This window comes from Arabidopsis lyrata (assembly GCF_000004255.2).
Source record: "Arabidopsis lyrata subsp. lyrata unplaced genomic scaffold ARALYscaffold_8, whole genome shotgun sequence".
Lineage (NCBI taxonomy): Eukaryota > Viridiplantae > Streptophyta > Magnoliopsida > Brassicales > Brassicaceae > Arabidopsis > Arabidopsis lyrata.
In genome coordinates this window covers 21,679,941-21,703,143 of record NW_003302548.1, presented here as the reverse complement: position 1 = coordinate 21,703,143, position 23,203 = coordinate 21,679,941, and the positions used below count along the sequence as shown (strand labels likewise).

The window sequence follows — 23,203 nt, the reverse complement described above, 5'->3', positions numbered from 1 at the left end:
AATGCAATTGTGTAGATAGATGGACCTTCCAGATAGATACCTAGAAAAGACCTACATATGTGTTGAATGTTATTAATCTATCTACATATAGTTGTCACCATCAGATAAATAGTTAAACACCACCTACCACTTTATTATGATGGCTACTGTTTTTTAATGCCTCAGGGGACCATCCTCCAATAATTTTTTCCCTCTATGGGAATGAATATCTTTAAGAATGGTCCTGACCTCTCTGTGAACTGCAAATTCCTCTTTTTAGCAAAGAGTATCAATTACGGAAGCTGCATACTACTAGTGAATATTGACCACTGAATTAAAATTATATTTATAAACTATAAAACTGAAAACATTTAGCTGTAAAATAATAATGAAATGTGATTTATTACTTTGGAAATAGTAGGATCCAATCTCGTCGGCCTAAAAAGCCCAAAATACGGGCCTTGAAAATGGCGCCATTCACGAGATTTCCTTACACCGCACGTGATGATCACGTGATATCTCTCTCAAAGAGCAACAAAAATATCTCTCGACTGCTTTTTTTGTTTCTGGTGTGTGGGAGTGGGAGTGGAGCTTTGAATTGATGATCATTATCCATGTCGATTCTTAGCTCGTCTCCTTCACTCTGTTCTTCTCTCAATCTTTTCCGATTATCCTCTCCGGTATCATTATCGGACGCAGCTTTCGGCGGGAACAGGACAAAGCCGTCGCAGTCGTTTCGAATGGAGGCCGTTTCGAGTAGTTCCACTTCTATTTCATGTATTAGCGTCGGCGAAGATTTTCCAGCAGAGTATGAGCAGTGGCTGCCGGTTCCGGATCCAGAGAGCAGGAGAAGAGCTGGCGTTTTGCTCCACCCGACGTCGTTTCGCGGTCCTCATGGCATTGGTGATCTCGGAGATGAAGCCTTCCGCTTCATCGATTGGCTTCATTCTACTGGTTGCTCCGTTTGGCAGGTCAGTAATTAATCTCAAGACTAGATGAAATTAACAGAGCAACGTTGATGATATATTACTAGTAAATCGCAGGTTCTTCCTCTGGTTCCACCAGACGAAGGAGGATCTCCTTATGCAGGACAGGTTTGTGGTTTTTCCATGGATTCCAAATTGATTTCTGCGCCTTTTTTTCCTTGTTATTGCTAACTACTGTGCCTGGCTACTTCTAGGATGCAAATTGTGGGAACACATTGTTGATTTCTCTGAATGAGCTTGTCAAGGACGGCTTGCTAATGACGGATGAGCTCCCACAACCAATGTACTAATCTTCTTTTTTAATAACTTTTAAGTGGACTCAAATTTCTTCTTCTTTTTTTTTTTTTTGTTTTGTCTAATTCTCAAGTCTGTAATCTTATATTAACCAGTGATGCCGACTGTGTGAACTATCAAACTGCCAACAAGTTAAAGAGTCCCTTGATAACTAAGGTAAACAACCTTGCTGCTAACCCTCTCACTCGGTACTCTCTAGTTCACACGAATTCAGCAACTTACTCTCATTTTCAAGTTAGTGTTTTTTCGCTTGAGAAGTAAAGTTTGATCACTGTCTGTCCTTTTCTCAGGCAGCAAAAAGGCTAATTGATAGCAATGGTGAACTAAAGAGCAAACGACCCCTCTATATCATGTGAGAAATATTCATTTTTTTAATATTCATTTTCTAACAATGTGTTGGCTTAATATGGATAACACAATTTTATTGAGGTTTCATGTTCACTATCTACAGGTTGGCTTGAAGATGCTGCTTATTTTGCAGCTATTGACAATACTTTAAATGCATACAGTTGGTTTGAATGGCCTGAACCGCTTAAAAACCGTCATCTTTCGGCCTTGGAAGCTATATATGAAAGTCAAAACGAGTTTGTAAGATTTTGGTGGCTCTAGCTAACTTCTTGGATTTCATTTCATTATGAATTAATGTTTAGTGAAAGCCTTTGAGAGTAACCTCTTCTTTTTGCTGCAGATAGACTTGTTCATTGCTAAGCAATTTTTGTTCCAAAGGCAATGGCAGAAAGTTCGTGAGTATGCACGTCAGCAAGGAGTTGATATAATGGGAGATATGCCCATTTATGTAGGATATCACAGTGCAGACGTTTGGGCAAATAAGAAACATTTCTTACTGGCAAGTAAATTTTAACATATGGAGGCAAACAGTTTTATCTTATGTACCAGGAAGAAAATTAGTCTTTCCTGAAAGTTGCTCTTCTTTTTTTTTGCTTTACACAGAACAAGAAAGGCTTTCCTCTTCTTGTTAGCGGTGTTCCTCCTGACTTGTTCAGTGAAACTGGTCAACTGTGGGGAAGGTATTGATGCTACTCACTCTACTACTTTAGTTTACTGATAAGATGTTTTGTTTATCTTTTCACTTAAATAAGTAGGAAACGCCACTGTTTATTTTTAGTTATGTATTATCTCGATGTAGGCAATATTTATTTAGTGTTACTGTAGCATCTTCAACGTGAATAAGTTTCTGGCTTTCCCTAAACAATTTGTTGTACTTCACAAATGTTCCATATCCATAACTTGTTACCTCTCAATCTTTTTTTTTTTTCTTCGCCACCATAGTATTTACTGATCTTTTCTATTCTTTGATTTGAAGCCCTCTTTATGACTGGAAAGCAATGGAGAGTGACCAATATTCTTGGTGGGTTAATCGAATACGACGCGCACAGGACTTGTATGACGAATGCAGGATTGATCATTTCAGAGGATTTGCAGGGTTTTGGGCGGTCCCTTCTGGTGAGTTTAAATTCAAACTAGAAAAGAGTGACTGATCATATATGTTGGGTACAGATTGGATTAGTATTTTGTTAGGATTGATCAGCTGTGGTATTCTTCTGCAGAAGCAAAAGTAGCCATGGTTGGACGATGGAAGGTGCGTTGCTTAATTCATTGATGTAAAAGAAAATAAGGTAAAGAAACTAAGAACTACAAAAGTTGTATTAATGTAGGTAGGACCTGGAAAGTCATTATTTGATGCCATTTCCAGAGGCGTTGGGAAGATCAAAATCATAGCTGAAGATTTGGTAAGCTATCAGACTCAATCACGCAAACACTTTATAATAGATGTGCATCAATTTGTGAGTTTATAATGAACTTGCTTGTAGTTTACATCGAGCATGAGATGGTCATACAGAGATAATTGATGGCCAACCATTTGACTGTGAAATATCATCTTGAACCAGTAGAAATTCTTGAAGTCCTGTGTTCCTCAATAATCCGAGTGTAGAATCATATTCTCAGTTTCTGTTAGGCAAATTTACATTTTGAGAATCTGGCATGTGATTGTTTGCTAATAGAGGCTACACTTTGCTATAAGACAGGGAGTTATTACTAAAGATGTAGTTGAGCTGAGGAAATCTATTGGAGCGCCTGGAATGGCAGTCCTCCAATTTGGTAAAACAGCTTTGGCTTCCTCATGTTCTTCACTGTCTTCAAATATTTATCAATTCTACATTTATTTTGTCTAATTTCAGCTTTTGGAGGAGGCGCCGATAACCCACATTTACCTCACAATCATGAAGTAAACCAAGTTGTATACTCTGGAACTCATGACAACGACACTGTAAGTTGATTTACTAAACTGATAAAAAGAAACCGGAAGAAATGTATCTGTCTCGTTGATTTCTCTTTGGCAAATAGATTCGAGGTTGGTGGGACACTTTGGACAAAGAAGAAAAGTCTAAGGTCATTTCACTAATCTCATACCATAAAACATGTTTTTTTCTCTCAGTTTTTGATTGTAACATATTCGCAATGGATATATCCCCGTGGCAGGCAATGAAATACTTATCGATAGCTGGAGAAGACGCTATATCATGGTCAGTGATCCAAGCTGCATTCTCTTCAACCGCTCAAACCGCAATCATACCGATGCAAGACATTCTAGGACTTGGAAGTTCTGCCAGGATGAACACTCCAGCCACTGAGGTTAGTCACTACTACCATTTTATTTTTTACTGGTTTCTACCTGAAAGCAATAGTAATTTGGTTTGTGATAAATTTGTCTCTAACAATGTGACTTTGGTTTGTACACAAAAAAGGTGGGGAATTGGGGTTGGAGGATTCCGAGTTCAACGAGCTTTGATAATCTGAAAACTGAATCTGACAGACTCAGAGATCTTTTGTCATTGTACGGACGGCTTTGAGGAAACCTTTTGACGTGGAAAAGAAGAAGAATCTTTCGTTTTCTTTTTTTGTAACTTTGCTAATGGTAAAAAAGGCTATAAAAGCAAAATAAAGTAAAGAAGACGAGAGAAGCATGTTGTTGAAATAGTGGATCGATGATATCATATGGGCCATATACTGTATGATGATGGGCATGTTAAATCTCACCGTGTACCTTAATAAATTTCGTTCATTGATCAAAATAATCTTGAAGGAAAAATAATTGTTGACAGTGGGATTTGAACCCACGCCCTTTCGGACCAGAACCTTAATCTGGCGCCTTAGACCAACTCGGCCATATCAACTTTGTTGCTCCTCTTCCACTCTAACTTTTACTAAACATTGACAGTAGAAACAGACAAGAAGGTTCTCCTCTTTCTCAATTTGTGTTTTCGGCTATTTCTAAATTCTTCAATCTTTAGGTCATCTTGAAAATCATATTAAATGCGTGGGGACTCTGAGAGTTATAACTTATAACCAAATCCATACCTCGACAATTTCTTTAATCTTGAAGGTGGGCTATTGAGCTACAACTTCGAGAGGATGAAAATTGTATTAAATAAACACCATATTTGAATACTTTTAGACTTTTAGTAAACACCACCCTTTTTTTTTTAATTAATCTAGATGCATTATTGTAATGTATCACAAATCTGCCCTATATTACTCATTCAATAATGAAAATTAACAGTGTCTAAATAAACCAAACAAAATTACAAAAAGAATATTACTACACTTCACATTTAGCAAACATAGTTAGATACAGAAGTAAACAAGAGACATATTTTAACTTTTGATTGATGCATCCGAAGAAACATATGTGAAAACAAGGTGTCACTACCATTTCTCATTTCTGTCTTCAAATATCATCCTTTGTTATTATTATCATAAATAAGTAAAAACACCTTTAAGCTTTAACGCAGCAGCTGAAGCAGCTGAAGATTCCTCTCCTCCTCTGTTCCAAGTCATTTACACGTAAGATTAAGAATGTGTTATCCAAAAGTAACACATATACTGTATTATTTATGTCACTTCAGATGGTAGTAGGTACAATATAAAGGATTATGCTTTACTCTGATTTTACTCTGTTTTAAAATATAGTTTTACACAATATTTTATCATGAATATAAAACATATTGTATGCATTCATGTGATTCTCTCTAATGATACAATCACAATCATATCCGATCAAGTTCCAAATCCAATATAAACTCAAAATCTAAAGTTGTGAAGTTTGGTGGGGTATATAAAATTATTTTCATGTGTAGTCATAAACAGCAATAAGCAACCAACTTGACCAAACATTGAAGGACCACATTTTACCCAATTGCTAGAAGTAGCCATATAATGCTTACAATGTTAGATTCCAAAACCTAACCAACCCAAAGAAGGTCCACATCAAATGAACCATTCACAAACATTATCATCCTATTCATCAAGAAAATATGAATCTTACAATAAATATTCAAAATGTCAAAGTGCAGGACATAAATATTTCAACATGTAAATGCAATCAAAATCTAAGTTTCAAAGTTTGGTGTTGGTATGAGCATGAACAAGTTACTAGAACAACGAATGTATGACCCAAAATCTACCCATTTTGCCAAAAACAACCATATAAGGCTACAAAGTTAGATTTCATATATCCAAACCAAGTCAAAACACCTACCTAAGGGTTTCAATGAAGGCAGAGGCTAATACCTATTCATATACAATGGACATTTAAGTGTAATAAACTCAATCAAAACCTTTAAAAATCTAAAGAGTAAGTATGAGCAAGACAAGTAACTAAAACAAACAAGGTGTGATCCCAAAATCTAAAGGATATATATAGAGCCTACAAATACAGATTCAATAAATTATATCAATGGCACACAGCTAATCCAGGACACAATCCAATCATCCAAAGTCAAACAAATCAAGAATCAAGACAATGAATGTTTAAGATAGAAAGAAGAATCTTACAGAAGGAGAGTGTGGGTGGTGGTGAGAGAACTCATTGTGGTTGTTGTTGTCACTGTGAACCGTAGTTAGCTTCTTAGGCTTGGTAGTATCAACAGGAGGTTGATTATGAAAAGGGTTAATGAGTTCTTCCTCATTACCAAGACTGGCTCGAGAAGCATCTCTCTTGTTAAGTTTCCTCATCTCTCTGATCTTTGAGAAATCCATTGAGTAATCAATTGATCCTCCTTTTTGATCCCAATCTCCAAACTGTGGTACTGATAGCCATGGTGAGTTCTTGTTCTGCCAAACAAATTTCCATTTCAATTACTTCAAGAACAAAAAAAAAAAAAAAATCCAATAAAGGGCTTTTATGGATTAACCCAGACTAATTTCTCACACTAATTGCAAGAACTCGAGTTTTTGTTTGATCATGCATCACTTAACTTTAATATTTTGTAAACAAAAACACAGAAGTCGAATGGATTAGACAAGAAAAAAAGAAAAAAAAAACCTCTTTTCGATCTTCCATGTGAATTGTGATCAAACCTTCTGCAGCTAGCTAGCAGTGAATCCTGTTTTTTTTTTTCTATATAAAGTTAGAGATGATCTTAGGAAGAAGATGGGTGGTGATACAGAGCAATATATATAAGCTAAAGAAAAAGTATACCAAAATTTAATACAGCAAAGTAACAGGTCGATGATACCACTACACTGTACACAAACATATCAAAAAATATTTTATTTTGTATTTTTGCTTCCGAGAAAAGGTTAGCTTTCGTGAACTAATTACGATAATGCCATTCGTTCCGACACGCACACACGCTTTATCCGCGTCAGCTTTGCTCTCATTTCCTGTAACGACGTCGTTTTGTACTGTCGATTTATAACTGGTCTAACCTTAAGTTATGAATTTGTTATGAACTTATGACATAAACAAGGTTATGGATTACGGGTAGAGATTTGAAGGCCGGCAACTAATTTATTAAATTTAATCTGATAATTTCCTTATAGATTAAGCAAAATTTGTTTCGATTTGATTAGTTAATTTTCAATTTTTGGGTTCTTCCTAAAAATACTCTAGTGGTGTATATGTATGTACTCAAATCATCCACAAAAAGTCACATCATTTTGTGTATTTTGTTAAAGAAAATCAAAACTAGCCGACTATGTTAGCAAATCTGTATTTCTGTATCCACTTAATATCATCTACAAAAGAAAGTCTACAATTAGTTATAAATAAGTACGACTTTGCTTCGTCAACTTTATGGCTAATATAACAAATGCGAATTATAGTCATGGAGGCGATTAACATATAAATACATGTTTAATCATATTTCGACCAAACTATTAAATCCTTTTGCTAGCTAATCTTTTGAGTAAACCCGGACACTAAATAAAAGAATGAAGCATCTTTGATAAAAGATTATAAATTGAACAGACAAACAAAAAAACTGAACAAACAAAAAATACTTCAACAAAAACTGATATCCGAAAAAAGGAGAAAAAAAAAACAACTTGCGTGACGACGTGGCGTGAAGAGATCCACAGAGAAACTGACGTGGCTGATGATATAGTTGGACACGTGGCAGAATATGAGAAGTGTCTGTTTTTCAAAGGAGTTATGTGAACCACAAAGAGGTAACTTCACCGGATTGTTATCTTCTTCCACACCACAAAACTAGATTCTTTCGTTTGTTTTTGTGTTATATTTCTCATTCATACTCGTTTATTGACTTGTGTAATTCATTGCAATCATTGCATGTGGCAGAGAACTCAAAGATAATAAAAATGAATATTTCGATTTGTAGTTTTTGTGGCATTATAGCAAAAACTTTTATAGAATGCATTTGGTTGTCATTCATAAAATTTTGAAATACAATTACCACTAATACTTACAAAAAATTGCGAAATTTATATTTTTTAACCACCAAACATTTTTGTTGTAAATACTACATTGTTCATGCTCCTTACGTATTTCGATTTTAACTAATTTGATATTTCTCTTGTTTTATTATATAAGATGTTTCAGATTTTTTTTTCACAAATTTAAATGTAAATTTTAAATATTTTTAAAAATTTATATGTAATTTTTAAAAATATATTTAAAATTGTATAACTATTTGTTTTATTTAATATTTTTAATCATATCATTTAGTTTGTTGTCATTCAAATTTTTTGTTATCTTCTATTGATTTTATTTATGATAATGATATTTGAAATATAGAGGAAAAAATAACAAAAATAAAAATGAAAATACAAACCAATAAATAAATGAAATAAATCTGGTGGCTCACACTCAAAACGTAAGAGAGAAACTCTTATCAAAGCTTTTCTCTCGAGAGTTCTCTTTCTCTGCTGCTTCTTCTTCTTCTTCTTCGGTAGAGGAAGATTCTCTCGCGAGAGATTGCTCAACATCTCTCACCATTCTCTCTATCCTTACGACATGGGCTTATCAACGAATCTCCATAGCCTCGACCTCCGTTCAACTTTCTTCACCGGTCTCCGTCCTTGTCCATCTCCAATCCCTTCCAATTTCATCAAAATCTCTTCCATTTCCAACCCTAGACGCGGAATCTCCACCATCAGAGCCCAAGTTTCCACTATCAGCCTCGAGACCTCCGTTAAAGAGCGTCAAGACGAAATCGAATCGCTTTTCTCGAAACCAACCTCCGAACAAGACTCCGACCGGAGACGAAACGGTAAGAATTCCAAAAACGGAGCTTCTGGGATTTCTTCAGGTGTGAAGCTAGAGAACATAAGGAAGAGCTACAAAGGCGTGACTGTGCTTAAAGATGTGACCTGGGAAGTGAAAAGGGGTGAGAAAGTAGGGTTAGTGGGAGTGAACGGAGCTGGGAAGACGACTCAGCTCAGGATTATCACTGGTCAGGAAGAGCCTGATTCAGGTAACGTAATCAAGGCCAAACCCAATATGAAAATAGCTTTCTTGAGCCAGGAATTTGAGGTTTCGATGAGTAAGACGGTGAGGGAAGAGTTCATGAGTGCTTTTAAGGAAGAGATGGAGATCACTGAGAAGCTTGAGAAAGTTCAGAAGGCTATTGAAGGATCTGTTGATGATTTGGACCTTATGGGAAGGTTATTAGATGAATTTGATTTGTTGCAGAGACGAGCTCAGGCTGTGAATTTAGATTCCGTTGATGCTAAGATTAGTAAGCTGATGCCGGAATTAGGGTTTGCCTCAGAGGATGCTGATAGGCTTGTGGCTTCCTTTAGTGGTGGATGGCAAATGAGAATGTCACTTGGAAAGATTTTGCTTCAGGTATATGAATGATCTGATTCTTTAAAGTTTTATCCTTTTCAATGAGTTTGAACTGAAAGCTAATGTGAATAAATTGTGTATTTTTCTGTGAGTAGGATCCAGATTTGCTGCTACTTGATGAGCCGACCAACCATTTGGATCTTGATACTATTGAGTGGCTTGAAGGTTATTTGCAGAAGCAAGATGTGCCTATGGTTATAATTTCACATGACAGAGCCTTCCTTGATCAGTTATGTACTAAAATTGTGGAAACTGAGATGGGTGTGTCGAGGACATTTGAGGGTAATTATTCTCAGTATGTGATCTCAAAGGCAGAGTGGATCGAAACTCAGAATGCAGCTTGGGAAAAGCAACAGAAAGAGATCGATTCAACTAAGGACTTGATCGCCAGGCTTGGTGCTGGTGCCAATTCTGGTCGTGCTTCTACTGCAGAAAAGGTTAGCAAACAAAAAGAATATGCTAATTTGTAGAACCATTGCCATGATTGCTGCGGCGTGACATAATTGAAATGTTTCTTCGGTGTCCTAAGCATAATAATTATGCCACTAGTCTGGCTTCCTCTTCTATCTGTTTATTGGATTGAGAAGTTTTAAGCTTATGTTCTCTTTTGTGTGGTTTATAACAGAAACTAGAGAAGCTTCAAGAACAGGAGCTAATAGAAAAACCATTTCAGCGGAAACAGATGAAGATTAGGTTTCCAGAGCGTGGAACAAGTGGAAGATCGGTAGTCAATGTTAAAAACATTGATTTTGGTTTCGAGGATAAGGTGAGTTACTAGAGTCAAACTCATGACAATAGGATAAATCCTTTATTTGCTCATGTTTAACCTGTGAAAAAATCTGTATTGTTGGAAAACCAGATGCTATTTAAGAAGGCTAATCTAGCAATAGAAAGAGGAGAGAAAATCGCCATTATTGGCCCGAATGGGTGTGGGAAAAGTACGTTATTGAAGCTAATTATGGGTTTAGAGAAGCCTATGAAAGGTGAAGTTATTCTTGGAGAGCACAATGTTCTGCCAAACTACTTTGAGCAGAATCAGGTCAGTTTTCACTTGCTTAATCAATTAAAGAGCTAAACAATTGGAGACAGGTTTGCTCACTTTATTGACATGATTTGGTTTTCAACCCTTTGTTTGTTTGTTTTTCCGCTAGGCCGAGGTCCTTGATTTGGATAAAACAGTGCTTGAAACAGTTTGTGAAGCTGCAGAAGACTGGAGAAGTGATGATATAAAAGGTCTTCTTGGACGCTGCAACTTCAAAGCAGACATGCTTGATCGAAAGGTCTCTCTTTTAAGCGGTGGTGAGAAAGCGCGTCTTGCTTTCTGCAAATTCATGGTGACGCCATCAACTTTACTCGTTCTGGACGAACCAACTAATCACTTAGACATTCCTTCAAAAGAAATGCTCGAGGTTAGTAGTTGTTGAGATCGTTGGATACAATGATAATAACTCTGTTTTTGGACCTGGAGATAGGCTAATTCTCTTGTTTAATTGAATCAGGAAGCCATAAACGAGTACCAAGGTACAGTCATCGCGGTCTCCCACGATCGATACTTTATCAAACAAATCGTTAACAGAGTGATAGAAGTAGAAGATGGTTGTTTAGAAGATTATGCAGGCGACTACAATGTACACTTCGGATTGCACTCTCAGCTACTTTTTAACCAGTATAAGTTGATCTCGGTATAAACTAACTTTTTGGAATGTGTGAATGTGACAGTATTACTTGGAGAAGAATCTGGATGCTAGAGCAAAGGAGCTAGAGAGAGAAGCAGAGCTAGAAGAGAAAGCACCAAAAGTGAAGGCAAAGTCAAAGATGTCGAAAGCTGAGAAAGAAGCGAGGAAGAAGCAGAAGATGCAAGCGTTTCAACAAGCTAAACAGAAATCAAAGGCTAGCAAGAACTCCAAGAGATGGAACTGAACAAACACTGATAACTGAAAGGAGTCAAGATTTATAAAAAAAGGGCTTCTTCCAGAGTCTAACAAATGTGGAATGTATATAGATATACTTTTAGAAATGCAGAGAGAGTATTAATGTTTCCACAACGCTTGAGCCCCATTGGGTTACATTAAGAAACTTTATTGTCTCAAAAATGGATTAGAGGTTTATCAGTTAAGTTCCATCCATATCTCTTGTAGCCTTATAGTGGGATAAGTTTTTCTCTTATGAATCGAATCGAACCATTGAATTTCAGTGCAAAACCTATTGGCTCAACTGAATTCGTTCAATTCAATTAAACCATTTACTTCGATGGGAAACCGGGAAAGAAAAAAAGCCGGTTATCTCAAAGCCCTAACCGGGGTCTACTCTTCTCTTCATCATCAACATTCGACTTCGATAAAACGTTTCACCTAAGAGGGAGAGCTCTGTTCTACTTTGATCGGAGAACTGTATGTAACCATGGTCGGAATTCTTCTGGGGTTACCTGGGCAGTGGGCAGAAGACGAGCTTGAGTCTTCTGATCACTACACAACAAAAATCGGCGGTCTTCCGGTAGTAACTCCTTCCTATCTCTCTCTGTTGTTCATTCCTCTTTTTCATAGAAATTTCAATTATTTCGTTCTGATTGTTGACCCAAGTGTTCTTTTAGGATTGGCCACCAATACCCGATGATACACTGAAACCAAAACTACTCAATTGTTGTTCATGTGGAAGTAAACTTTCTCTCGTAGCTCAGGTTTTTGTTCAAAATCCAAAGCTTCACTCTTTTTGGGTTTAACAACCTGAAGATTATATAAATTACGGTTTCTTTCCTTCTCTGCAAATAGGTGTATGCCCCAATCTCAATTGAAATTTCAGACATCCAAGAGCGTTCCCTCTATATATTCGGTTGCTTGATGCCTAAATGTGGAACCTCTGAACAAAGGTTTTGTCTTTTTTGTTCTTTATGGTTCTGTGATCTCTCTCAGTCACTTATATGAGAGAATGATCAAGGTGTGAAATTTGTTCCTTACTGTTCCAGCTGGAGAGCTTTTAGCGTTTGGAAAGCTATAGAAAAAGAGAAAGAATCAAGTGAAATGGTGGATTTACCTGTCCCTTCGCCTCCAGATACATCTTCTAAAACTCATTGGTTAGACGATGATGATGATGATGAAGATTTTGATTTTGAGAGTTTAGCTAAGGCGCTCGCAGAGGCTTCATCTGCTGCGGCTTCCATTTCGAAGAAACAAAAGAGTAAACCAAATGGCAATGCTAGTTCAGGGACTACAGCAAGGCCTTCACCTTTAAAATCTGAAACAAGAGTTGCGGATCAAATTAAAGTTGAGACTGGAGTGGTGGTTCCGTGCTTCTACATTTATACAAAGGAAGAGATCCCCTCAAAAGAAGTCGATCGATGCTCGATGAATTACTCGTCTTTGTCCATCAAGGATAAAGAAACCGGCAACAATGATGAGAGTGAATCCGAAGAAACGTGGGAGGATGAGAAATATGAATATGACAGAGCCCTGAATGCAGATAGGACTTATCTTAAGTTCAAAAAACGGCTAGATGCAAACCCGGAACAATGTTTCAGGTAATTGTTATTCACTTGTATTCTATGGTGGAAATTCTCTACTTTCAATCTTCAAGATCTCCTTGAATGGACTGAACATTGGTCTAATTTTCAAAACGTCACTTTTGCAATGTTCAGGTACTCTTATGGCGGTAAGCCGATACTGGCCACTGAGGACATGAAATCTCCCGATAACTGCAGGAATTGCGACTCTCCAAGGCACTTTGAGATACAACTCATGCCTCCATTAATATATTTTCTACATGAAGGTGTTGTTGATGAAAGGCTTAAGCAATCATTGGACAATTGGGATTGGATGACACTTATTGTCTACACTTGTTCCAAGGTATTATTCCTATAAAATCTTCTCACATATTCCAATGACTCAAGTAAAGCTTCAAAAGCATAGCTTAATGTTAACTATTTGTAGAACTGCGCAAACGCTGTGAATGGCGATTGGGTTATAACTGAGGAGTGTGTAGCAGTACAGTATGAGAAACCGATGAATCTTGATCATGCTAGCTTCTTCAAATGAAATTTTTTCCCCGGTGAATCTTTTGATTGCTTAAGAAGATGTTGCTGAAGTGATTACAGCTAAAAAAATTTTGGTCAAGAAGTCAAATGCGGCATGAAAATATGTTCTTCAATTGTTTCAGGACAGAGATCCTCAAGAAGAGTGAGCTGCTTAAAAAATACATTTTTATGCGAGACAAAGACTACATTTTTTTCGTTTAAAATGATTAGTCTTAACGTAATGTTAGATTTGTAAGACAGATGCTTTTATTGGATTTCTTTCGATTTAATTCTCTAAAAAGTCAAATGCAAGAACCGTTCAAACAAAAAATGTGCTCTGCCTCTTTTGATGCGAGAAACATGGCGCCAACTCTCTCTTTCTCCCTTCTCTCTGTTCTATCATTTTCTTTTGGCCCCCTTCTTGATTCTCTGAAACTTCTTAACTAATATATAGATAGACATGAATGACTCAAGAAGAATCAGATTTGGTTTCTCATTCTTCTTCGTCATCATCATCTTAATCTCTGGGGCGATTTTAGCGGTATCTGCAGATGGAGCGGAAAGTGATGGTGTCGCGAAAAAAGAAGAGAATCCGTCGATTGTAAAGACCATATGTGGGATTTTTGGCAAGAAATTTCCTCCGAGTTCATGGGAATTGATTCAAGGTGCAATGCAGAAGATCCAAATGAAGCTCTACCCTCCAAATCTAGAGTAAACATAGATGCATTCATATCCTATAATCTTGGAATTTCGCTAATGTCTGGTTATTTAGCTCATGTGTTGTTTTCTTGTGACAGTTTCAGAAGCAACAGCGACAAAAACAACAGAGAGGAAGAAGATAAAGCAGAGAAAGTGAAAGAAGCAGCGACGAGGAGTCTCGAAGTAAGCAAAGAAGCTATTGAAGAGTCTGCAAAACTAGCAGGAGATGTTGTAGGTGAAGTAGTTCAGAAAACAGCTGAGAAAGTTACCAAACAAACCTCACATGATGAAATGTAACCATCAACCAAATTTGCTCATAATGTTATTATATAAACTAATGAAAACTTCAGATTCAAATACCATCTCCATTTCAAAAGATAACAACAACAAACCATAGTCTTTCAAATTCATGAAGAGCGAGAAGAAGAAGAAGAGAGCTTAAGACATTCACTTTGACATCTTCTGAGACAAATGTCATTCCAATTAGCAACTTGATGCTGGTTAACGCAAACAGTTCGAGCACAAGCATCAGAGCAAGCGTCGAGCTCAGATACACCGCAGACAGTAACACAAGTGTCGGGGATGGGATCTTTAGAGAAAGCTCCAACCTTTTTCAGCATTCTTTTAGAGGTGCAAACTCTTTCACAGACAAAGATTTCATCAGAGCTCTTCTCTCTGCCTCGAGCACTCTTGATCCTCTCTTCTTCCCCATGTCTCTTCTTTATCCTCCAAGCTTGACCTGCAATCAGTGCAGGCACTGCTGCTCCTATCAGTGACCACCACACCTCCACCATTTTTTCTTAAAGACTTGAATTTTACACTGTGCATTACAAACAAAACTTGTCATTTTAGGGAAGATTAGAACCTGATATCATCGTAATTGAACTAAAAATTCAACCTTTCCTTTGAGGAAATCCAATAACCACTTTTTCACTTTGAACAATTCCGAAACAGAAATTGAATTGAAATCGAAATCTAAATCAATGCAGAATTCAAGAACAGAAAGAGGTACAGACTAAACAAGTTACTGAAACATGAGAAAGAGAGACAGAAATTAGGGTTTTTGCAAGACGAGAAAGAGAGACAGAAATTAGGGTTTTTTTCAGCTGATAGTAGCAACCCAGAATCCAGAGAAGAAGTTTCCATGGAAATGGGAACTACGAGGGCACAAAAGTTACATACCTTCCTTTGCCTTCTTCTCTCGATGCTATGAACTGAACTCTGTAACTCTCTATCTCCATTAAATTCTAAGGACTAAATAGTTTTATTTCAAATTAATTAATATTCCAATTTATCTTATCGTAATTGTAATGTGCAAGAAGGTTTTGAAACTTAAAACATGAAATTTGGGTATAAATATCATACAATGTTACAAACTGATATGCTTAGATTGTAAAAAAATAACAAACATTATTGTGATTTTGTAACCGTTCACTGTGTAATACATATGATAACCAAAAAAAAAAAAACATTGAAAGAATTTGCTATAAGATCAAAACCCCACAATGTACAAACCAAAGAGGGGTTACACACATATTCACTTTACCAACCTACAAAGAAGAATCAAAAAGAATAATAGAGATCCAAAAGCAATAACATGAAGTTTTCTTGGAATGAGAAGAGCAAACAAGAGATGAGAGACTTCAGACGTTAATATCCATTCGCTTAGCTCGGGCACTGCCATTGTTAGTTGATTCTTGTACACTGGAAAGAGAGTATCTCGGGATGGCGTAGTTATCAGGGGTAGACACAGGTTGTTGCGGATAGAGCGTGGGAGGCGGAGTTAGGTTGCGTTGTGCTGGAAGTGGCGGTAATGTGTTGTTGTACTTGTATGGATCTCCATGTAAACTGCAACAATCAACCGTAAAAGACCAAACCCAACAAAAAAAGGAAAAAAAACTTAGCTTCTTTAGCATTGTTATTACCTTGTTCGCTTGTAAAATTGATCATCATCACTCGTAATCTCGTCTAACCGTTGGGATGATGAGGTTGGAATGGATGAAACAGACCATGGTGAAGCCGCTGGCAGTTCATCTGAGAAATATCTTCTTCTTATTAACTGTAACAGTTCACAAAATGTTCTTCTCAGTTTAGCGACGGATATCTTGGCAATGTGACAAGAAAACAAAAAAAAAAAAAGTTGTGTTAACGACACTAACCATCCGGAAAAATTTGTTCAAAGCTTCTTTATCGTATCTGGTTTCTTTGGCAGCCTATGCAAAAATCCACGTTAGATCATATAATCATCAAAAGCAACCACCATTACTAATAACAGAAAATATTACTTACTAATATGGTTTACTTACCGCTATGAGACCGCCATTACCAGGAAAGCTTTCAAAGAGAGGAAGATCCTCACTTGAAGAAGGAAGCAAACCTTGCTTCTCAACCCAATGACGAGCTGCATCAACAAGATTTCCACTGCTTCCTTTTGTTCCTTCTTTTGCAGCAATATCTGCTTTGTTGCCAACTACAATGTATGGAACAGGAAGACCACCAGGACCTCCCGAGGGAAGAGGAGCTGAAAAAGTCCCAGTCGCTGCAACCTCAGACGCCCATCTCTGCAAGCTTGTTTTTGTTCTTCTTTGAGATAGATCGTGAACAAAAATAACTCCTGCATAGGAAATGTCTCGCTTATGACATTGTTTCAGACACAATAAGGATCAACAATGTGGATAGGTTGGGAGAGACCATTGATTTGTGAATAGAACAGTGACCGGCAATCTTTGTATCTCTCATGCCCAGACACATCCCAGAGTTCAACAAAGAAATCTCTCTCTGAGTCACCTTGAATGCTACTTGAAGAACTAGCTGGACTCCCGTAGGTTATGTGCTGAACAGTGAGAAAGTAAGAGAATATAAAAGGGTTCCCTAACCATTTGGAGAACATTTGAGACGATTAAGTTACCTTGACACCAACTGTGCATCCAATAGTTTGAGGTGGGCGAACAATAGAAGAACCTTTGTTGATGAGGTGTACAAGTGATGTTTTTCCAACACCTACCAAAAAGAAACGAAATTCAGAGATGAAAATTAACTCAATGATGCAGAGCATGAAATGACTCATGAGCAAAAAAAAACACAGTAACAGACTCTAAGGTTCGATCTAAATGATATAGCTCAACGACCACAGAACCATAACTCCTAATCAAATGGTCCAATCCAATGCAGAGAATCTATCTTCCTGAGTCACACATGATCTAGGTGTAGTAGAAGTATCAGTGGGCATCAATCTGCAACTCCTATAAAACCCAATTCAACAAAACTATGGTTTCATTTCTAACTTGGTTTTGGTTCCATAAAATAGGTAATCAAATCTAACAATCGACATGAAACTAGAACCTGTCATAGTACCTGAGTCACCAACAACCAATACTCGAACTTGCCCACATAATGGAGCTAAGATCTGCTCCTTATTGTCCCTTTCACGTTCCCTCCAAAACTTCATTATTTGCCAAAAACCAGATTAGGTAACAAATAAGAAAACTAACACTGTTTCAATCCAAAACGAGAAGAAACAGCTTCCACAAACACTCATAGCAACTTCCGATTCCTCACAATGGAAGACTTTTACGATCTAACATTACCGAAGTAACAGAACACCAAGACTAACGAAAATTCTATGGAATCAATATTAAAGATTTCCCAAATCGATCGAAAGAAGCAGCAGATCTACGGCTGAAACCTATGATTTCAGATCAGAATCAAACTTCTTTAGAAAGATCTCTCCTCCACCGAAATCAATCAATTAGGGTTCGTCTTCCTCCTCGAATAAATCTGAAGATGCAAATTTCTCTCTGGAAGATAAGCAAAGTAGAGAGAATCTGGATCGAGATCAGAGAGATCCAAAATTCCTTCGAATTTACTTACGAGTGTTTCAGATTTGGGGCGGAAGAGCGTAAATATGAAACGACTTCGTTTTCCTTTCTTAAGTTTGTTGTTGAAAGGTAGAAGATGATATCGGTTCGGTACTACTGTATACGCAACACCAAAACCGGATCTTAGATCAAACCGATCAAATCTATTCAGTATAAACCAAATAACCGATAACAAGGTAAATCGAAACAGTTGACGTCGTTGACGCTTACAAGCTACACAGCCTACAGCAGACAATACATACAGGCTTTTTACTCTGGTCTTACTTTCCAGAAAGAAAAAAAAAAATTAATTATTAAAACCAAACTAAACATGTACTTAGTTCTAAATAATTACTCGCCTCACATCTTTATCATATCAATCATTGTTATCCATACAATTTTGGGTAATTCCAATTGAATACACCAGTTGTTACAAATCCAAGATGTACTTGGTTTGATTTGTATCCATTTACCCTGATATCGAAAAAAAAAAAAGAGATTCAACACTATTTTTTTAATTATACGCCAAGATTTTATATCTAGTGAGTCAGTGACCTAGAAGATGTTTCATTTTCGTAGCCAATATATATACATAAATTACACAATTATAAAAAATTACACAATTATAACCACAAAATAACTCCTTTATTATTTATTATACACCTATAAAATTATACAAAGCATTGAGAATTTGAGATTATAATATTTGGTATCCTACAATCTCAAGGAGGATGAGAGATTTGGATTAAGATCGAAGAAGAGAGTGTTGGTTCCAGTTATCATGATCATAAGACAAAACCATGTCATTGTAATAGACATGAGAGGGGCTCTCATGGTTATGGACTCCTTCATATGTTGTAATTACATAAGCTGCATCGTCACCATCTCTCTCTACCCTCTTCTTCACAGAGCAACCTTCACTTGAGCATTTGTAGTAATTCCTATATATACAAATTCATTCACCATGTGTTAAACTTTAGTCACTTTTACAAAATATCGCACCAAGATAAATACTGATATTTTTCCTTACATTTGAATTTGGAAAATTAACCCATTATAGAGTGCGTAATTTTCTTTCAAACCATGATTTGAAAGTTATATGTTTAGATGATGACTTCATTATATCTGATTCTTCTATAATATGAGTCAAACTAAATCTATATGATGGATTCATTGATCCATATACCACTAATCAATCAATTTTAAATATGGACCTTTAATATATTTCTATAAACAAAAACACACACATCACATGCATGATGTATATGGTAGCTAAATTTTATTCCCAGTGTGTCGGTAGATAATACGGGTCCATTAAATAGTATTCAAATCACTATATGGTCTAGTGGCTATATATTCTATAACAACAGGATTACTAGATGGTCATATATAGAAAATTCTCAAGCAACCATATGTTATTTTAAAAACAAGTAAGTACTGATAAAACATACTAATCAACAATGAGATGAAATGAGTAATTTATAAATGAATTAGTTACCTCTTGTTAATGTTGTTTTTGACAGATTTCTTGCCATACTTCCTCCATTTAAAACCATCATCCATCACATCAATCTTCGATCTCGTTCTAAATGCAACTCTATGACCCGTCTCCTTCGTCTGATCACTCTCTTTACTTCCTCTATTACTACAATATTTATTATCAAAAAAATAATAAATAAAACTATATATAATTAATACTAATTGCTTGGTTAAGAATCTTGCCAACAATAATAATTAAAAGGAACTCACGTTGATTCCTTTTTACTCAACGTTGTTGCGCTGCCGGATCCGCCGCTTTCACCGGTAAATGTCTCCGACGAAACTATGCTTGTCGGAGATGAAATCTCTTCCTCGACTAATCCATTGTTGACTCCTTCATCGACGTCGAAGAACATCAAATTTGAGAAATCATTGTTATCCATAAACGGATTGATAAAGTTTTCATCCGAGCAGTACGTGAAATTAGGGCTAGGGTTTTGAGAGATATTCATTTTTTTTTTTTTTGCTATAGAAAAAAATAATTTTGAGAGAGAGAGATAGATCTTAAAGCATCTAAATTCTAAAGAAACTAGTATAGAGCAAGTGAAGACGAGAAGAGAAAGAGTTAATGGTGGTCATTTATTTATATAAAAATTAAAATTATTGTTCGAAAATTTTTGTAAAGAAAGAGGATAATTAAGAGATAAGATTATTAAACAATTACTACTTATGACAAGCAATTTCAGGGTAGATACTAGGAAGGTGCCTCAAGGCCACGTGTGAAAAGAATATGATGATGACGTCATCATTATGACGTATGGCCAGACGTTAAGGGGGTGGGCCGGGTGGCGAAAAGTGAGCTTCCACTTAAAGTAATACAATACTAGTTTTTGCTTGGGCTTTACGGGCCCATTTTAAGAGCCGTTATCGTCTACGTTAAGGTCCATGTTAACATTAGTGAAAGCCGAAAGGTACGCTGATAATTGGATTTTGTTTTTCGTATCAACGGCTGAGGATTTAAGTTGTATCTTTGCTTATGCTGCGTTTGAAGCAGACAGGACTTCTTGTACTTTACAGTGCACACCAAGACACAATAAGATTTGACTTATTGAATTTTGTAAATGTAATTATTACTATTAAAGATGTTATCACAAAACTTTATCGTTTTCTTTTCGGCCTAACTTTATTTGCCAAATCCTTAACAATTATCTAGAAAGACTAGATTGTTACCCGCGGTACACCGCGGGTTAATTATTTGATTTTTTTTGTCTTTTTATAAACTGATGAATTTGTTGTATATAATATTTTTTGTTGTACATTGCGAGTCACATGCGTTGTAACTAAAAATGAAAATTTTAAGTTGTATTTGTTTTGTTTTGTGTTTAAAATTGTATAATTGTATTTTGATTTGTTAATCCCAGGATTTCACCCGTGATATATTATCCCGTATTAATATCAATCCAAATCCGACCCGTCCCACCATATAATCATGTCCCGTAAAATTAAACATCATTTTGTTATTTCTTTTAATAACACTTTTATTTAAAAGACATATAATTCGAGTCAATTTAAAAGTTTGCTTTCAAATAGTTTCTATAATATATATATATATATATATATATATATATATTCAAATTAGTGTGTGTTTTTAGACCAACCCGTAAAAATATTTTTAAAATGTATATTAAAATACTAAATAATTGTATTTCGATTTGTTAATTTTAAGATTTCACCGTGGTATATTGTCCCGTTTTAGATCATTGTAGAAATTAAGAAAATATCTGAATGACTCAATTCCGGGCAGAGTAAAAAAAAAAATACGACCTGATTAAACGCGCAAATTTGTTTTTCAAAAATGTTAATATAGATTGTACACATATTTTTTCTTCATCGATTGAGTAATATGTCCGTTTTAAAAAATTTGAATCATAGCATATGCAGAAAAAAATCGAATTTTTTTATTAAGTATATATATTTTATAATAGTTCAAAATAATATAAATATAAGATCATATAAAAGTGAAATGAGAATCATATATTTATGTTTTAATTAGGTAGAGAGGTTTTAGGAAATTAGTTCAAATTTGTTATATTAGCATTAAATAATCATATTTGATTTCTATATCTATAAAAATTGTAGAGAATATGCCATAAATAAAGAGTTTAGGTATAGTAATTAGTTGAGAAAATATATATTTTTTAGATTTTATTGATTAATTTTCGTTTTTTAATTTTGTCAAAAATAAGGAAAGATCCGATTGAAGATTTCCGGGTCAAAATTAAATAAATTTGACCCGATTTGGATACCCCAAAAACTGCTGCAAAAATGTATAGTAGATAAAACAATTGATATCTGGTCGGCTGGTCCGGTGAATCCCATATGGATCAATATGTTTTCGAAAGTTATATATTTTCTAATCTGATTCGGATTTACCAAAAATTAATTTTATTGAATATTTTTTCCGTTACATTTTAGCTAATGTTTAAAAGATTTTTCTATCTCATTTTACGTGATATTTTAAAGTTTTTATGCAAAAAAATTACTGTGTTTCAGTTTTTGACCATTTATATCATGTAATATTTTTTTATTGGTTAAATTAACTTTAATTATTAATGTCTTGTGTAAACAAAATAAATTAGTTGAAGTTTATATGTTTTCTTAATTTATTTGCAAAATCTTATATATCACTTAAAATAAAATAAATAAAATATCAAATAACTAGATTTATATGTTTTCAAAATCTAAAATAATATATACTTAAATTTATTGTTGACAAAAAATTATATGCTTTTTTCTATATTAGTCATCTTTCTTTCTTGTGAATTTATAGTAACTAGCCATAGATTCAAAAAGAATTAAGAAAATAGCCATGAGCTACAGTACTTTGTCTGTTGAATGTCGGAAAGCACATGTAATTACACACATGCCCTTTATAATATGTTTTTTTTTCGAATTACATGTGATAGAATAATATATCTCTTTTTATCATATTATTTTCCGATATTACACGTTATTTATAAAGAGCACATGATATTTTTTGAAAAAACACTCTATTCAGTTTAATATATTTCTCTATCATGGTATTTTATAGTAATACACGATTTTTATTATGATCACATGTGATTTCTTTAAAAAAAGATTCTTATTTTCTAGTAATTCACGGTTTTTATTAAGATCACATGTTATTTCTTTGAAAAAACACTCTATTCGGTTTAATATCTTTCGCTATCATGTTATTTTGTAGTAATACACGTTTTTTATTATGATCACATGTGATTTCTTTAAAAAACGATTCTTATTTTCTAGTAATTCACGGTTTTTATTAAGATCACATGTTATTTCTTTATAAAAAGATTCTATTCAAGTTTAATTTTTCCGTAACAATGTTTTTTTTTAAAAACACTACGTAACAATGTTTTTTCTTAAAAATTCACTACGTTTTTTTAAATAGCATGTCTTTTAGTTAAATATAACATGTGAAATTTAGATCTTACGTGCTATTTTGAAAAATATCACAAAACAATGTCGCCTACTGTAGATCTCAAAACAAACGGAGGATGGTTTTGTTATTTCACCTCTTCAGACAAGTGGGTCCATGCTATTTTCCGACAGAAATTTCTCTCTCTGCTAGTTTCTTAATTTATGTCAAATTTGGCTTGTTAGTAATATTACCCTTCTTTCTTCCAGAATTTTTGGCACATTGCAAATTTACAATGTACAGTATCTTGTAAAAATAATTACACCCACTGACCCACACATATTAACATATATGACCAAATTTTTTTGCTAA

General features: G+C 35.1%; 8 protein-coding genes and 1 non-coding gene across 10 annotated transcripts; 4 read left to right on the top strand and 5 right to left on the bottom strand.

The window, feature by feature from the left end:
• The first annotated feature begins 534 nt into the window (after positions 1 to 534).
• LOC9301002 (4-alpha-glucanotransferase DPE1, chloroplastic/amyloplastic) lies at positions 535 to 4,354 on the top strand. The gene is given in 17 exon segments (XM_021030986.1): positions 535 to 950; positions 1,023 to 1,073; positions 1,160 to 1,248; positions 1,355 to 1,415; positions 1,550 to 1,590; positions 1,592 to 1,611; positions 1,711 to 1,847; positions 1,948 to 2,106; positions 2,211 to 2,287; positions 2,584 to 2,723; positions 2,828 to 2,859; positions 2,936 to 3,010; positions 3,308 to 3,380; positions 3,461 to 3,549; positions 3,627 to 3,671; positions 3,762 to 3,914; positions 4,028 to 4,354. Coding segments are annotated over 17 exon segments (1,704 nt in total). The 5' UTR covers positions 535 to 593; the 3' UTR covers positions 4,133 to 4,354.
• Positions 4,355 to 4,375: 21 nt separating this feature from the next.
• TRNAL-AAG lies at positions 4,376 to 4,456 on the bottom strand. The gene has a single exon. It is a non-coding gene; the product is annotated as a tRNA-Leu (tRNA).
• A 336-nt stretch (positions 4,457 to 4,792) lies between these two features.
• Positions 4,793 to 6,811, bottom strand: LOC9302711. Its single transcript, XM_021030993.1, has 3 exons — positions 6,607 to 6,811; positions 6,117 to 6,395; positions 4,793 to 5,106 (listed from the first exon to the last, which is right to left on the bottom strand). Exons 1-3 carry the CDS (start codon positions 6,622 to 6,624, stop codon positions 5,059 to 5,061), a joined length of 345 nt encoding a protein of 114 aa, XP_020886652.1. The 5' UTR covers positions 6,625 to 6,811; the 3' UTR covers positions 4,793 to 5,058.
• Positions 6,812 to 8,384: 1,573 nt separating this feature from the next.
• Positions 8,385 to 11,500, top strand: LOC9302710 (ABC transporter F family member 5). Its single transcript, XM_021015458.1, has 7 exons — positions 8,385 to 9,372; positions 9,468 to 9,809; positions 9,998 to 10,138; positions 10,232 to 10,411; positions 10,524 to 10,781; positions 10,872 to 11,000; positions 11,092 to 11,500. The coding sequence occupies exons 1-7, from the start codon at positions 8,539 to 8,541 to the stop codon at positions 11,290 to 11,292; spliced, it is 2,085 nt and encodes a 694-aa protein (XP_020871117.1). The 5' UTR covers positions 8,385 to 8,538; the 3' UTR covers positions 11,293 to 11,500.
• Positions 11,501 to 11,684: 184 nt separating this feature from the next.
• Positions 11,685 to 13,668, top strand: LOC9302709 (probable 20S rRNA accumulation protein 4). Its single transcript, XM_021015459.1, has 6 exons — positions 11,685 to 11,865; positions 11,963 to 12,049; positions 12,141 to 12,238; positions 12,335 to 12,886; positions 13,004 to 13,211; positions 13,296 to 13,668. Exons 1-6 carry the CDS (start codon positions 11,773 to 11,775, stop codon positions 13,398 to 13,400), a joined length of 1,143 nt encoding a protein of 380 aa, XP_020871118.1. The 5' UTR covers positions 11,685 to 11,772; the 3' UTR covers positions 13,401 to 13,668.
• An 87-nt stretch (positions 13,669 to 13,755) lies between these two features.
• LOC9301001 lies at positions 13,756 to 14,439 on the top strand. Its single transcript, XM_002866590.2, has 2 exons — positions 13,756 to 14,089; positions 14,176 to 14,439. Exons 1-2 carry the CDS (start codon positions 13,839 to 13,841, stop codon positions 14,372 to 14,374), a joined length of 450 nt encoding a protein of 149 aa, XP_002866636.1. The 5' UTR covers positions 13,756 to 13,838; the 3' UTR covers positions 14,375 to 14,439.
• On the bottom strand, positions 14,367 to 15,344 carry LOC9301000 (uncharacterized protein At5g64816). 2 transcript variants are annotated; one of them, XM_002864879.2, is made up of 2 exons: positions 15,260 to 15,344; positions 14,367 to 14,897 (listed from the first exon to the last, which is right to left on the bottom strand). In XM_002864879.2, exon 2 carries the CDS (start codon positions 14,869 to 14,871, stop codon positions 14,485 to 14,487), a length of 387 nt encoding a protein of 128 aa, XP_002864925.1. In that variant the 5' UTR covers positions 14,872 to 14,897; positions 15,260 to 15,344; the 3' UTR covers positions 14,367 to 14,484. The 2 variants fall into 2 exon arrangements, with proteins under 2 accessions (XP_002864925.1, XP_020871120.1); XM_021015461.1 differs by having other exon boundaries at positions 14,976 to 15,337.
• A 123-nt stretch (positions 15,345 to 15,467) lies between these two features.
• LOC9300999 (small GTPase LIP1) lies at positions 15,468 to 18,004 on the bottom strand. The gene is made up of 7 exons (XM_021015460.1): positions 17,432 to 18,004; positions 16,986 to 17,077; positions 16,769 to 16,910; positions 16,384 to 16,691; positions 16,237 to 16,290; positions 16,003 to 16,136; positions 15,468 to 15,925 (listed from the first exon to the last, which is right to left on the bottom strand). Exons 1-7 carry the CDS (start codon positions 17,523 to 17,525, stop codon positions 15,721 to 15,723), a joined length of 1,029 nt encoding a protein of 342 aa, XP_020871119.1. The 5' UTR covers positions 17,526 to 18,004; the 3' UTR covers positions 15,468 to 15,720.
• Positions 18,005 to 18,560: 556 nt separating this feature from the next.
• Positions 18,561 to 20,096, bottom strand: LOC9300998 (probable WRKY transcription factor 51). The gene is made up of 3 exons (XM_002864877.2): positions 19,684 to 20,096; positions 19,433 to 19,579; positions 18,561 to 18,875 (listed from the first exon to the last, which is right to left on the bottom strand). Exons 1-3 carry the CDS (start codon positions 19,923 to 19,925, stop codon positions 18,680 to 18,682), a joined length of 585 nt encoding a protein of 194 aa, XP_002864923.1. The 5' UTR covers positions 19,926 to 20,096; the 3' UTR covers positions 18,561 to 18,679.
• Between the last annotated feature and the right edge of the window lie 3,107 nt (positions 20,097 to 23,203).